We start from the raw sequence: 14,209 nt of genomic DNA on the forward strand, positions 1-14,209 counted from the left end.
TGATGGCCATTCTGATGCCACTTGAACGTTTTTATTAACAGATACTCAGACACTACGACAGTGTGTAAAGCAGAAATGACTCTGCATAAATAATACAGAGCCAAGTCATATTCCAACTTCTGAAACAGAATGGGCCTGTAGCCTGTTTCAACATGGTTGCCAGTTAACAGAAAGCCAGAAATGTGCTTTCTCCATGAAGATGTCATGCATCTGTTTTCATCTCTCTCTGGGTGTCTGTGTGAAATCTTCAGCTCCTTCCCAGCAGCCTGGTACGCACCAAGTCCTCATTCTGTCTAACCTGCTCAGAGGTTTAAAATCAAGTGTAAGTGGTAAGTTGAGGAAAAGGCAAAACCAAATGTCAGTGTTGCCCATATTTAGCGTATTTCAGCGTACAGCTGCATACATAAGTGAAGCTCATAACACTGCTGCACCCTTAGTTTCTTGTGGAAACTGGTACCCTTCTACAGATTACATTCTCTGCATCTGTCTAAGCAGAGGTCTTAGTTGTTCTATACCAGGATCATCATACATAAAGGGAAAAATAGCTGCACCCTTTAGATGACAGTTGAATTTTTGAGAAAGCACTATGGCATTTCATGTCAATATGTGTTTGTTTCCAAAACACAGAAAACACCTGGGAATTGACATCTCTTTCCAAGTGATGAGTCCTTGCACACTTGATGGTAACTCTAACTCTGCACACCTCCTACTAGACAAGACCCAGAGCTTAGCCAGTCTTTACACACACACTAGGAAGTGTGCTAAGGGAAAAGGTTGGGTAGGGGGAAAGAGAAGGAATTAAGAACATAGGCGTACATACCCTTTCTTTCAGGAGGAATAAAGGGCAATTTCCAAAAAGGGAGCAAAACTGATTACACAATAGCTCAATACCATCCTTCAGGAGTTTTCTTGAGATTGAGAAGCCATCCCTGAGTTGCTTCATATTCAGTCAAAATATGCGTACCTCCCTCTTTATTCTTGGAAAGGTAACTATCATCCTTGAAAACATCTTCACTACATACAGATGGATTAGTATCATAGACTCTGCTATGAACATACATGCAGAAGAATTGCATATGGGTCCTGACAGCAATTGCCCCACAAATGTGTTTTTATGCCTCTGTGACAATTAGTTAAACTTAGTTTGACAGGAGATTCTGTGCTCTACTTTTAAAAACCTTACGCTGCCAGCATCAACACATATTTTAGTGAGATATTAGTTGGTGATTTTCTCACACCAGAACTTTTTGTGAGCAACTAGTATAAACCTAACAGCTAAAGAAAAAAATGCCTCTGCAACTATTTTCTTCTAAATATTTGTTTCTTATTTTTTAAAATAATCTACTCAAAGAGAAGTAGATCTTGCTGCTTTTGTCTGCAGGCAATTCTTTAGCTAAACTGTAATCAATTTGTCTCTGTCTGTGACTGGGAAAATACTAACTGTTCATGCCCACCTATTAAGAGGAAGAGATCATCAGCTATATTTAGCCATCCAGGCAACTTGGATGTCTTATTTGGCTGGACAGCAAGCTAGCAGAAGAATATCATATGCCACCATAAGACTGTGTGACTTAAATAAGTAGCTAAACTGAGTTCTTAACCACCCTCACTCACAGCTCCCACTGTGAAGAATATAATAAAAAAACTGCAATTCAATAGGGCCCTTTCATTAGTTTCTCTAGTTCAACACTGTTTACATAATAAAATGATAACCACAGATTTTTCAATTTTCAAAGAACAGAACAAGTGACAAACGTATATCAAAATTACTGCATCAGTGGACTGCTGATATTACACTATTAAATGTGTGCAAAAGAAATGCTTAATTCATGACTGCTCTTTTTTGAGAATTGCCTCTGCCCCAAACTTTTCACTCACAGTTTTGTCACCGAAGTCTGGTTTCTGGAACTACTGTCTCTTCTCTCTGGCTCTGATTTGTTAATTTTCTACTTTAAAACTGCAGGCTTTGAAACAGAGAGCTCTCACTAGGTCAGACCTGAGCACTGTGAACCCTAGGAATGTATCTTCTGGATCCCACAGTCTGTTACAGGAAAACAGAAATAACAAGTTCAGAGGTTCAAATATTGTTTTCTAATGCAATTCTTTTGGAATGGCACTATAGTAAGAATAATAGTAAAAATGAAATGTAAAAGTTCTTCAAACAATTTTTGGGATGATACAGAAGAATTCTTTTTGCTAAAAAATCTTTCAGAAGCTGACTTCGCATTTTCAAATTCTATAAATTAGTTCAATAAATTGTCTTAAATACAATAAATGCATTCTGTCTCTCTAGTATTTATACAAAGTCGATACTTCAGATCTGAAGAACTTTTAATACTATCAGAAGACACGTTATTTGATTTCCACTCATTTACTGTGAAACACAAAAAAGTTACTAAAAGTTCTCATCTGATTGCATATGTGGTACCTGGCATTGTAGCCCGGCTTCTCAGCATTATTTATCTTTAGGTGCCAAAATTGACACACTTAGTGTTGGCCATAGAAAGAAAAAGTATCAGAACTTCTGAACTGCTTTTGGACACTTAAGCTGCATGTCTGTGTCCAAGTGACCTCTGGGTAAAAACTCTAAATAACATCAGTTCTACACCCTGAAGCTTCTGACTGAAAAGTGCAATTTTCACGTTAGATGTAAAGCCAATATTTCACTGAAAGTGTAAGAATTGTTGACCCTGCAAGGGTAAGTCTGCTTTCTAGCTGGAGAACAAGAAAAATTATTGCTATAGTTTCAATATCCTCTACCTGATACGGATCTGAGAGGAGGAATACTGAACCATCATTTCATTACAAAACACTTAATTTTGTTCTGGCAGCTGGTAGGTCCCCAGCTGTCCCTTTCATTTTCACCCTGTGACAAACACATGGAATGCTGTAATAATTTCAAGCATGAAAACGGAGTAACGATATGATGATGCACAATAGTGAGCAGCTAAGAATGCTCATTTACATGGCATATCTTCCTGGCTGCACCAAGTGACTTGTTTTTCTGTTACCCCAGAAACCAGAACCAAACCCATCAAGACCTTTTGGCCATATATCTACTTTGATTGGAGGAGAGATTAAGTCTTAGACATTTTTTGTGATTAAATAGAGATGCATAAGGTTCTACTCTATTGACAGTAATGGCTTGGTTGGTAGCTGGAATTTTTGCTTCATACAGCTCCTATAAAGGAAATTACCAGTACAAGGGCAGTTTTTTCCCTATGAGATTGAAAAATTAACAGAAAACCATATATGCCTCATAGAATACTGATTTTCAGATATTTCTCATTAAAATATGCTTTAGCTATCGGTAGGAAAACCATGCAGTGAGTGAAAAGGAGATGTATATGATTGAATGTCTCAAATATACTTTATAGTTGCAAATGAAGACACTGGAAAATCAGTCTGCTTCAATGACCTACCTAGATGTCTGGTAAGGGCAAGCAGAGGGCTCGATTTCAGAAGGGAAAAGGACATAAACAGGGAGGAAGGTGAGCTGCTGTTATAATGGTATATTTATATACTAGTTTACAGAATTAAACATTTTACATTTTAAAAAAGTGATCTGCAATATATTGTATTAGACTCAGCAAAGCATGCCTTACTCTGCTGGAATCACTAGAACTTCGGTGGTAACAACTTCTGTCCACCCTGTGGAAATAAACTCAGAATAAGCAGTCATTCATATCCCATGAAACTTCTGCAGTACAGATTTTTTATCTGAGCCAATCTGTGTGCAAGTGTCATTAACCATTTTGTCCACTGCAGAAAGGCCAACCTTAAATTGTATTTCTTCCTAAATAATGAATCAAGATTGTTCAGAAGAAACATTGCAGATAAACTTTTCTTACTAAAGTAGAAAAACTGTATCATTTCCTCAGCTGAAGTCCACTTACCATACTTACTGTTAGTATCACCACTAGCAGCTGCTACAGAACACAGATGCAGCAAGATGCAGATTAGAGAGCTTATAAACTAAGCTTCTCTGTTTGTTAAAAGAAGGGAATAATTTAATTCTCAGAAATTATTATAAGCAAATGTCTTACAGATCGTCTTTCAGAAAATTGGATATATTCATATAGTTACAGAGTTCTTCCTTAAAGAAGATACCATAGTCTCTACAGACTGAGACTTCCCCTTAGTTAAATTTACAAATTAATCATCTAACAAATACTGTATTAACCCTTCTAGACTTGTGGCTAGAGAAGCACTATTTTAGTTTTTGAAAACAGCTGGCTGTTCACATAGTAAGACTTTAAGGAGGGCTAGGGAGGAGACAATGACATGGAGATTACAGAATAACAGTTCAACTAACTAAGCTTGACTTTGGGTTGTTGGATGATATGAGAAAAAAATATCTTCAAGCATCTCCAAAGAGATGGGGCACTAAAGAGCTTATCAGTGACAAGCCTCTTTGTTTCTGCAGTCATCAGTGAAGATACAGCAAAGGAAATGGAGGAGCTGCAGTTATGCATTTGCAATACACAAAGTCCTTGTTTTCCCACTAGGCACTGCAGAATAGCAATTGTCCATTCACAGCACATAGCACATCCTCTGCATTTCAGAGCTAATATTTTTGCAGTCCTTAAGCTAGCATGCTTCAGCCTAGTGTAGTCAATTTTTGTAACCCTTTGAGGTGTGCTGCATGAGCTAGGTATGCTCATGTTCTGTTCCTTGCTAAAGGAATTGTTTTTTCAGGTATAATTTTTAAAAGTAAACTGAAATATTTTCAAATTGCAGAGGGTTTGTGTGTACAGCAACATCTCAAACAGAGCTGTAAAAAGTCCCGTTTCACAAACTGGAAAAATACGAAGATTGCTAGTCATCGAACATACCTGTATATTAATCCAATTAACAATAGAAATTGCCTTTGTTGGCTGAAATTATTTTTAAGGCATACATACACACGAGCTCTGACAAGCGGCTCCTCCTCTTATATTTTATAATCACACTCTTGAAAACAATGTTAGTTTTATGGTAGCAGTTGCTTTCATTTACTGCAGCACACACTGCCCACTGTACTGCTGCAATATTCATTCAAGAGAGATCACTAGCTCGAATATGAATTGAACCTATATGCCATCAAACAGATGTCAGGCTACATTACTCCAACTTCCAAGCACATTCCACTTTTCTCTGTTTAAGTAGCTAAAGCTGTATGAAAACCAGCATTGATATAAGATGATCAGCTCTCTCCCATCCCACTGAGGATCTGTTTCTAAGTCAAAGTTCAGGTTGCTTCTTAATTTTGAACTTCTGAACCCAAACCAAGTAAAGGAATCTAAGTATGTAGTAAAAAAAAAAAACAAACCAAAAAAAACAACAGTACATGTACTCCTAAAAATGAGGCCAATATTCTTTTCTGCTTGACCTGTTTATTTCCAACTCTTCCTCTCTGTGCTCTCTCAGACAAACTCACAGCCCCCTCAGGATGGGAACAAGTTTCTGCTTCTTCTCCCTTAATCTAAGCCAGTCAAGTCCCAGGTCTCCTCTCTCGCCATAGAGCAATAGGAAAATATATTAAAAAATCAATCACACTTTCCTCAGTGGGGTCAGGAAGGACTAGAATAACAGAATCTTTCTGAAATCTTCTGTAGCCATCAAATGGTTAAATCAACATAAGTTAAAATTTTCATCTAGTTTGAATAAAGAGAAAAAGGGAGGAAATTCAAAAACTGGTTGCTGTAGTAACAATCACCAGCAAAAATCTTTTCCACTAAATAATAGTATTGCCTCCCTCTCCCCCTCTCAATTTTAGTTCCCCTTCAACAAATAATCATGCTACCTCTTTTAGGTTTGCTGTACATACCTCAACCATTAAACAAGACATTTAACCATAGTGGCAGTTCTGTGACCTTTGAATGCCGTGAAATCTCTAAGCGGTGCTGCTTGTTCATGAAGACTTGTACTGCAGAATCCAGTAACTGCATCCAGGATTAGGAACAGAAATAAGTAACGACAGGAAACAAAAATAATAATAATAATAAAAAAAAAATAAAAAAAATAAGAGGGAAAAAAATAAAATAATAAAAAAAAAGGAAATAAACCTCCCCAAGTCCCCCAGCCCAGCCAATGAAACCACCTTAAGAAGCAGAAGGGCTCGGGAAGAGAGTGCACTTTTTGTGCCAGGGTGAGGCTGGGGTAGCGCTGAGGCTGCTGCAGTCTGGCTGCCTGTGTCAGCCAGCGCAGGCCGAGCAGGGCTGGGAGGTGCTGTCAGTGCCACAGGCGCGGGAGCGCAGACCAATCCACAGCCGTGCTGCCGGCGCGGTGGGGAGAAGCCTTTTCTGTTTATGTTTCCTCATTTCGGGAGTGACGTCAAAGGGTTTAGTTTTTCCTCTGCATGTGCTATTAATTTTAAACGACTACTATGGGAGGAATGTAGCAGTGCTTTAGGCAGGCTACCTTACGTGAAAGGAACCGGAATCATGATTTATCTGTCCTGGATTCAGCTTGGGAAGATTTTATATTGAGAAGTACCAGAAAGATCCAAAATATCCCCACAAAACAGGGAAAGGCTATAAATATACTTACATATATTGAAGTACACCCAAGATGTTTTCCAGTGAGAGCTGGGTTATCTCTATGGGTCGTGCTGCAAAATCAGACCTGATTCTGCCCTTGCTCTACAGTAAATCAGGAACTGCTTGTCTAAATTCAGCAGTGTCACACCAGTGTAAACCTGGTGAAAGAGATAAGACTGAGACTACTGTACACATCCCTTTATCAGTCAGCAGGAGCTACACTGCAGATTAGCAAACTCCTTTCTTTACCGCATGAGAGTCACACTTAAGGTCTGCTGATCTGGGCAAACAACCATGCGTTCCACCAGCAGATCACAGCCCAGCTACGCTCACCTATGAGCTCTGCTGTGGACCACCACACAGTGTTTTGTTTCATACGAGAGTCCTCATCAAAAGGCAAGAAGCAATGGTAAAGCCTGGCTTTCATCATCACCACACCATTGCCAATGGAGAAATCATGCAGCTGAAGCTTCAAAAAACAAATAACATGAATCAAAGTTAATTAGCATGGGCAACAGAGGCCATGACAACACAAGATAGGAGGTCAGTTGACAATAGTAACTTCATCATTGTAATTTTATTGATTTCCTCTGCTAGGGAATCCTTTCAAAGAGATTGGTCTATGAGGCACAGTTCAATTCTAAAGAGTCTTAACAGTATAAGCTTTAATTTTAAAACACAGAGAACTGCTTTTGAAAATGGATAGGCAGAAAGCTCCTGAAAAAGAAATTTCTCAGTGCTCCACAGAACAGGTACAAAAATAGTAGAAGTCATAGAACTTCTCCATGACTGCCAACTGCATTCATGCTACCGAAATGCAGCTCCAGAGAGGCCAAAATATTTAGTGTTTTTTGCTCACTGAAAAGTCTGCCTGTGCTATCACTGCTAGTGTAATCAGATTCACAAACAAATGCTAAGGTTTATGGGGCTGTAAATGTTGGAACAACATATTAAAAAGTATTAAATAACTTCGAGATTTACAAAGTCAGTTCGAGCACATTCAGTTCACTGATTGTACTTAAAGAACTGCATGAAGCAATCTGAAATGCACAAATAGAAATCTTATTTGTAGTTCACAGAAAATCATCATGTTCATCTTCACTCAGCATTGGTGAGGGGGCAGTTGAGTAATGCACTTTGGGAATTGCACTTCAGGAACCAGTTTTGAGAATGTCAGCTGAAAATTATATAGGTTCCAGCTGGAATGATCTGGAGTCTGTGAAGAAAGGCTGAGACTGATGTTGCTTAGTCCAAAGAAAGGAGAATCAATAAGCATTCTTAATTATATGAAGGGCATATTTCTCTAAAAGAAAATAAATAATACTAGATTTTATTCTTTGGCCTGGAGACATTAATTGGCCTTTAAACTCTTTTGCAGGCTTCATGTCAACATAGCTGCACTTAAGCTGGTAATGTCTCAGGCTATGTTTGGAAAGTGATCAGGGCACTGCCCAAGCTCTGTGAAGGCCCATTCTAGGAATGTTACATTGTAGTTAATCAAGGTCCACCATTTCAGGATGTGTTATGGCTCTGTTTATTTTACTAGAATAGATACAGACGATTTGCAAAGAAGAAGGGAATACATTTTTCTCCATATGGATTGTAGTTAGAACAAGTAAATTGCAGCAGAGGAAAGTTGTTTGACCTAGGGAGAACTAAAATTAGGAGAGTGAAGTACCGAAATAGTTAGGCTGTAATAATCTGCAGTGTCTTGTTACTGGTTATTTTTAAAAGTATTGTTAGACAACTATCATTCATGAGCAGTTTTGATATAGGTGATCCTACTGTGGAGTATAGATGTAAGAGTAGGATATTTTCAAATGTCTATCCCAGTCGCATTATTTCCTTTTTCTGCATTTTAGCATCAATCTTATTAATAATATTACCCTGGATTAGGATCCTCGTACAATCCAGTTTTGCACAAAGTCTTAGATAGGTCTCGTCTCTCTCATGAATAACTTAGAGGCTACCTCAGCCTCCTGGAATCATGTGGCCCTCTGACAGTAAGTGGTCACTGCGGTTTTTGTGATGTAGATGGGGTGAAAGGAAGAGACACCAAGAAGCACTTCTTATTGCAGTTTTCTACTTAGACAAAGAATCTCAAAGCATGCACAAGTACATGCATCTAAAGATTGAAATGAGAATGTACAGTTGTGAAGACTGTTAGAAGGGAGACCTTGGTTACCTTGGCATAACCACGTACTTCCATGATGGGATGGGAAGGACTGCTGAGAAGAAGCGAGGTCCATCTAACAAAGAGAGAACTTCAGCATAGATTTGCTAATCTGATTGGATTTATACTAAACAATCCTGTCAGGCTGGTGATGTGCATGTCCAGATGAATGTGACCCACAGTGGCCTAAACAAAAAATCTGAAAGAATGAAAACTCTGATTCCTTAAAAAGTGTCATCAGAGGAATTAAAAAGAAAACAAACCAACTGATGCTCAGCCTAGATGTCTCTGTATTGGTGTAAAATTCACCTAAATAATAAAAGGAGCTGGAACACAGTGCAAGATCAAAATTACAACTTAATTGACACAACAGAAACTTGGTAGGGTACAGTCATGTGAATATGTGACTGCAACACTAGTATGAAAGAGCACACCTTGTTCAGGAACAGGAGGAAACAAGAGTGAAAAAAGAATATAAGCATTGTTTGGATTCTGCTGCAGTTCCAAGCAGACAAAGTGGTTAACTTTTTTTTTTTTTTTAGCAATTAATAGAATTGTTCAAAGCAGAGATCTTGGCTATAATGTGAGATTTTAATCATGCAGCTCTTGAAAAAAGAGCTGAACTGGACTCAGACACCTAGTCTCATTCTCTCCAGAATAAGCCTTCAGAGTACATATGGGAATCCTTCAAATTTATAAGCCTGCCTTTTTGAGGAAACCTGCTTGATTAAGTACTTTGTTTGACTTCCTTTCACAGTCCTGGCTGAACACTGGAGACACTTTAATATTTGTTTTTAGCTATTCTCTTTTCTCAGCATAGGTGACACACCAAGACATGCTCTCTCTTACCATGTAATGGTATTCCTCCTCAAATTTGCAACCCTTCCATTGTGTTCTTTGGAAAGGAATTTGGATATTAGAGAGGCTGCTTAACTGGCCTCACCCAAACCACATTCCTTATACCCAGACATAAGCCTTAAAGTAAAAAAAAAATTCATCTGAGTGCCAGTAAAAATTGTGTTTGCACATGATAGAATGGCAGGCACTGTGCATGGACAGGCAAAAAGATGCCTCCTTCCACTTTTTTCCCATTGCTTTATTTCTACCCTGACCATCTTTAGGAAGGGCTCCAGTACAGAACCACATATTGCATTTGGGAAGATGGCTAGCGCTATAGATTTGTGAATGGCTTCCTATTTCACAGGGCACAAAAGAAAATCTAGGCACATATATAGCTTTAGGTACACATGCACAGGTACCTTGGGATTTAGGCAGGTAGAGTACTGAAGAAAGAAGGAAATTTACACAGTAGGAGATCTGGGGAAGCGAAAGTCCTTAAATAATAGTAGGTGAATTAGGTATGAACTGGTATTAGGTGTTATTGGTGATAACTTTTCTATCAAGGCTAGGGAGAAAGTATGTACGTAGAAGGTACTTCTGTGGTTTATAAAAAATTAACATATCACATTACTGCCCTGTAAAATTTATATTGTCCAGTATGTTAAAAGCTACAGAAAAGGAGAAAAGTTCCAGAAGTTTTATGTGGTTTGGTTTAACCTAAGAATTATGACTAACATGACTATATTTTTAGAAAACATCTCCACTTACTTCTATATACTTATTTATAGATTTTAGTGATGGGAAATATCCCTAATGAAATGGATTTTTTTTTTTTAATCAAAATAGAATACTAATAATTTCTCATCTTTGGATTAGGTAGTTCACATAAACAACCATTATATAGAATGATAAAAACATCAGGAAGAAAGTTTCAAGTGCCCATTAACTTGGGGCAGTGAGCTAGAATATTGTGTGGACCTTCATTTTCAGCAGATGTGACGCCTGAATTAATAAAACAGTAACTGCATAAATTAATATTATGAAGTAATTTGGAGTTCAGTTATAGTCGGGTTTCTGTTTTGCAGCATTTAAATGAATTTTGAAGGGTCAGTTGGATTACCAGTGAAAAGAACAACAGCATGGCCTGCCCTGGAGTCCAGCTTCCTGGCCAGTAGTGCATGGAGCAGTGGTAAAGCCACCAAAGTCAGCATAAAGCCATATTGTCAGAGGTATAAAGCTACAGAAAATACTCTATATAGGCACAAAGGACTTCATTGCATGGGACAAAAAAACTGACGTGCAGTTCCCAGGCATTGAAAAAGAAGGGTGAGAAAACATTGTTGTGAATGACTCATATTTGTTTTAGTGATCAGACCATATGCAAAACCGTTTTTTTTGCTTTATAGTATGACATTTGATTTCAAATTCAGGAAAATTCAGAACAGAAAGGTGAAAAGTTTAAGTATTTTTCCTTACCTGAAAGAGAACAAACTTTTACTTTGGCCAATGCTGAGTATTTTTGTCTTCACTCTCTATCACTCATAAGGGGGTGGAACAACTTCCGACTAAAATCGAAACATGTTCAGAGAAAATTTTAAGTTGTAAAGAGCAGCAAGATCAGCAAATCCAAAACTTTATCTTCCTAATACTACAGTTGCTGATACTTCTCCAAATTAATCCAGTCCTAATTTTTGCAAGCAATTTTTTCATCCCTTTTTCAGCCAGTGGATTATTTTTATGAGGTTTCTGGTGTTTAAAACAGTGGGAAAAGGAGAGATAAACTAAAATCAATGCTTTTATGTACTACAGAGGAAGTTGAAACAACAGAAAAACAAACCAGATGCAATTCTACATTGAAGGATTAAAAGCAGTGTCAGAAAGCTTAGTATGTCAGCCAGTGAAACTGTAGAAGGGAAAAAGTATTGCAAGGAAAAAAAAGATCCTTATTTGTTCAATTGAGTATCTTATATTCTGTGATCAATAAGTAAGGAAAGATAGGAAAAATAATTATATCATTTTAATATTTAAGAATTTGTACTACATCACTATTTTAGACAAATAAACACACAGATAAATGTTTTCTTGAAAAATACTGGGGAATATGGTACAAAATTCCTAGATTTTCATTTCAACATGAATGAACTACAACGAGCTTCATTCTTGCTTTTTCTATTTTTTTCTGACACCTATAAAATTTTAGGAGCGGGAAGACTATTTTTCCAACTTTCAATCAATTTTACTACTTAGACATTTTACTAAGTTTTTTAGAATTTGCAAATTTTTTTTTACTCATATTTTATTTCCTGTGAAATAGGCATTACTTGCAATGAAACAGAGACCAACATTTTATAAGAGGATTATTTAATCTATCAAAGGGATTTTTAGCTTTCACATGAAGCTAATATTGATTTACTTTCTTATCCTGCTGGATTGAAATGTAGTAGTGTGATCCAGCAGGTACAGGCCTTGAGGATGAATAGTACATTGAGATGTGCAAATGAAAATTAGTGAAAATCATTTGGTTTTGCTCAACAGCAATACTTGCACATGAGTGATGATTTAGCCCGTTAGTTCTATAGTCATCCACCTATGTTCTTCCTCCTCACCTTCTTGTTCCATGGCCTGTATCACCTCTATGGTTTGGGATTCCCATGCAGTCTACAGGCATTAAATGAACTCTCTTCAAACAACCTGTGTAGTCCACAAAGTTGTACTTATTTCATTATAAGTTATGTATTTAATATAGAGAAATGAACACAAATTACTATTCTGGTTCATGTGCTTATCAGAAAGAGTGAAAGCAGTGTAAGCATACAGTACAAGCCCCATTGCCCTGGCTGGTGCCCCTCCCCAGTACTGTAACTGCACAGATTGAGTAATAACCCCAATTCACTGAAGTCTTTAAGAATTTCATAATTTTGTTTCATTACTTAAAATTAGTCAATGGAACTATAAAGCTAATAGTCAGATGAAAGATAGAAACACTCTCAAGGGGGGACAAATAAAAGGGTCAAGTTCTCTTACAAACATACGAGTCATAAATTCTCAACAGATCTAAGACCTCAGTGTTTATCTCTTCCAAACTGCAAGGTTTGAATCTCAATTTCTTACATCTTTTTTTTTAACTTATCTTATGTAAATCTTCTCAGTGCTATATTGTCTGAAATGCAAGCCAAAATATAACTTTCCCTCACTGAAGACAAAGGACATCGTTGGGGTCATAAAACTTTATTTCCTTACCATCTTTCACAAAAAAGCTGCCTAATTACCATCACTTACATGTAAAAAAGTGCATAAAATTAAAGCATATGTAGCAGTGTACAACCAATTATATTTATGCACTAATAAATTGGTTGCTGTCAGAGAACAGCAATGATTTGCAGTGGTTTTCTATGTGTTGGAACCTTTAAATGAATCATAATTATAAACTTTTTAAAGGAGGAGGTTGAAACTAGTATGAACTCATTCAAATGCTAAAGATGTGAACACTAGGTAAAGGTAGGTAAGTCAGGAAAACAGTGGAAATGTATTGAAGATACATAATGAATAAAATCTTTGAAGTCAATGGGAATTCACCATGCACTTCAATGGATTATACTTGCTATACTCTATGATGATATGCCTATGGAGAATACAATCAGTGTAACAGGGTAGAGATACTTCAACCATGCTAATCTTCAAATTTTCTTCACCTAGATTCAGAATCTTGATAAAAGGGTAAAATAGTTAAGTAAGACACAAAACATTTAAATACTCAGCTCCTCTTGTGAAGGCAGATTCATTAGGAAAAATACAGGTTGTTTTGATGTTGTGCCAAGCACCTGTAATTTTGTAAATTACAGAATGCAGTAATATTTTGAGACAATTTGCCTTGGCAACAATATTGACAGAAGACAAACCATTGATTTTCTGTCAGCTGCCTTTCTACTTTTTCAGTTCTCTAATTCCAAACATTTCTGATCCACATCTTCACAGACCTTAACTGAGACCATAGCTTTCCGCTGAGTTTGCAGGCAATAGACGAATTTGGGTGATAGAAGTCATTATTCCCAAGTTCATCAGCCTATGTATCACTTGGAGGCTGCCCTCCTTGCACTGATGTGCTTTCTGGAGCCGCTTCATGTACGGTTCAGTTGTTCTTGATGTGAGGACAGCAACCTCCTGGAGAAGCATCTCTTCCAGCAATCTGACTTCATCTATTCCATCCATCAATATATTATGTTGATTAAAAACTCAGGGTATATAAGAATGTAGGTTACTGAAAATTGTGGGGTGCTGCATATAATATTGCATACAGATATACTTGCTTCAATGTGTCATTTGTCTTTTGTAGGCACAGATTAACTTACCTAAAGCTTAGATTTTATTTATGTTTATACTATCCTATTTATACATATGTTTCAGACTTGCAAACACATGTAAATGATGATTTGAAAAGTTGATTCCTTTCCTATAAAATCCTATAAATCTTGGGATCCACCTTTTCCAATTTTTCTAATGTAGAAGCATTATCAGTGGATAATTCTTGTAGGACACTGGAAAAGTAAACTCCAGTGACTTAAAGGCAGTGTATAACATTAGATGTATGAAATTACAAATATTCTTTGGGACTAATTATGTGTTCAGTATAAACTTTTGAGGACAAAAATGTGGTCCCAAGTGGAGGAGAATAATA

General features: G+C 37.1%; 1 protein-coding gene across 1 annotated transcript in view; it reads right to left on the bottom strand.

Annotated features, from left to right (window-relative positions):
• Nucleotides 1-6,191, bottom strand: part of PDE7B (phosphodiesterase 7B) — a 171,871-nt gene extending 165,680 nt beyond the window's left edge. Inside the window, exons 1-2 of the mRNA XM_008923829.4 lie at nucleotides 6,083-6,191; nucleotides 5,810-5,924 (exon numbers count right to left, since the gene is read on the bottom strand). Coding sequence (XP_008922077.1) covers nucleotides 5,810-5,830 — 21 coding nt within the window. The 5' untranslated portion in view covers nucleotides 5,831-5,924; nucleotides 6,083-6,191. The remainder of the gene's footprint in view (nucleotides 1-5,809; nucleotides 5,925-6,082) is intronic.
• Nucleotides 6,192-14,209: the final 8,018 nt, after the last annotated feature.

The sequence above is a fragment of the Manacus vitellinus genome, unplaced genomic scaffold (assembly GCF_001715985.3).
Source record: "Manacus vitellinus isolate BGI_N305 unplaced genomic scaffold, ASM171598v3 scaffold_4_pilon, whole genome shotgun sequence".
NCBI classification, from domain to species: domain Eukaryota; kingdom Metazoa; phylum Chordata; class Aves; order Passeriformes; family Pipridae; genus Manacus; species Manacus vitellinus.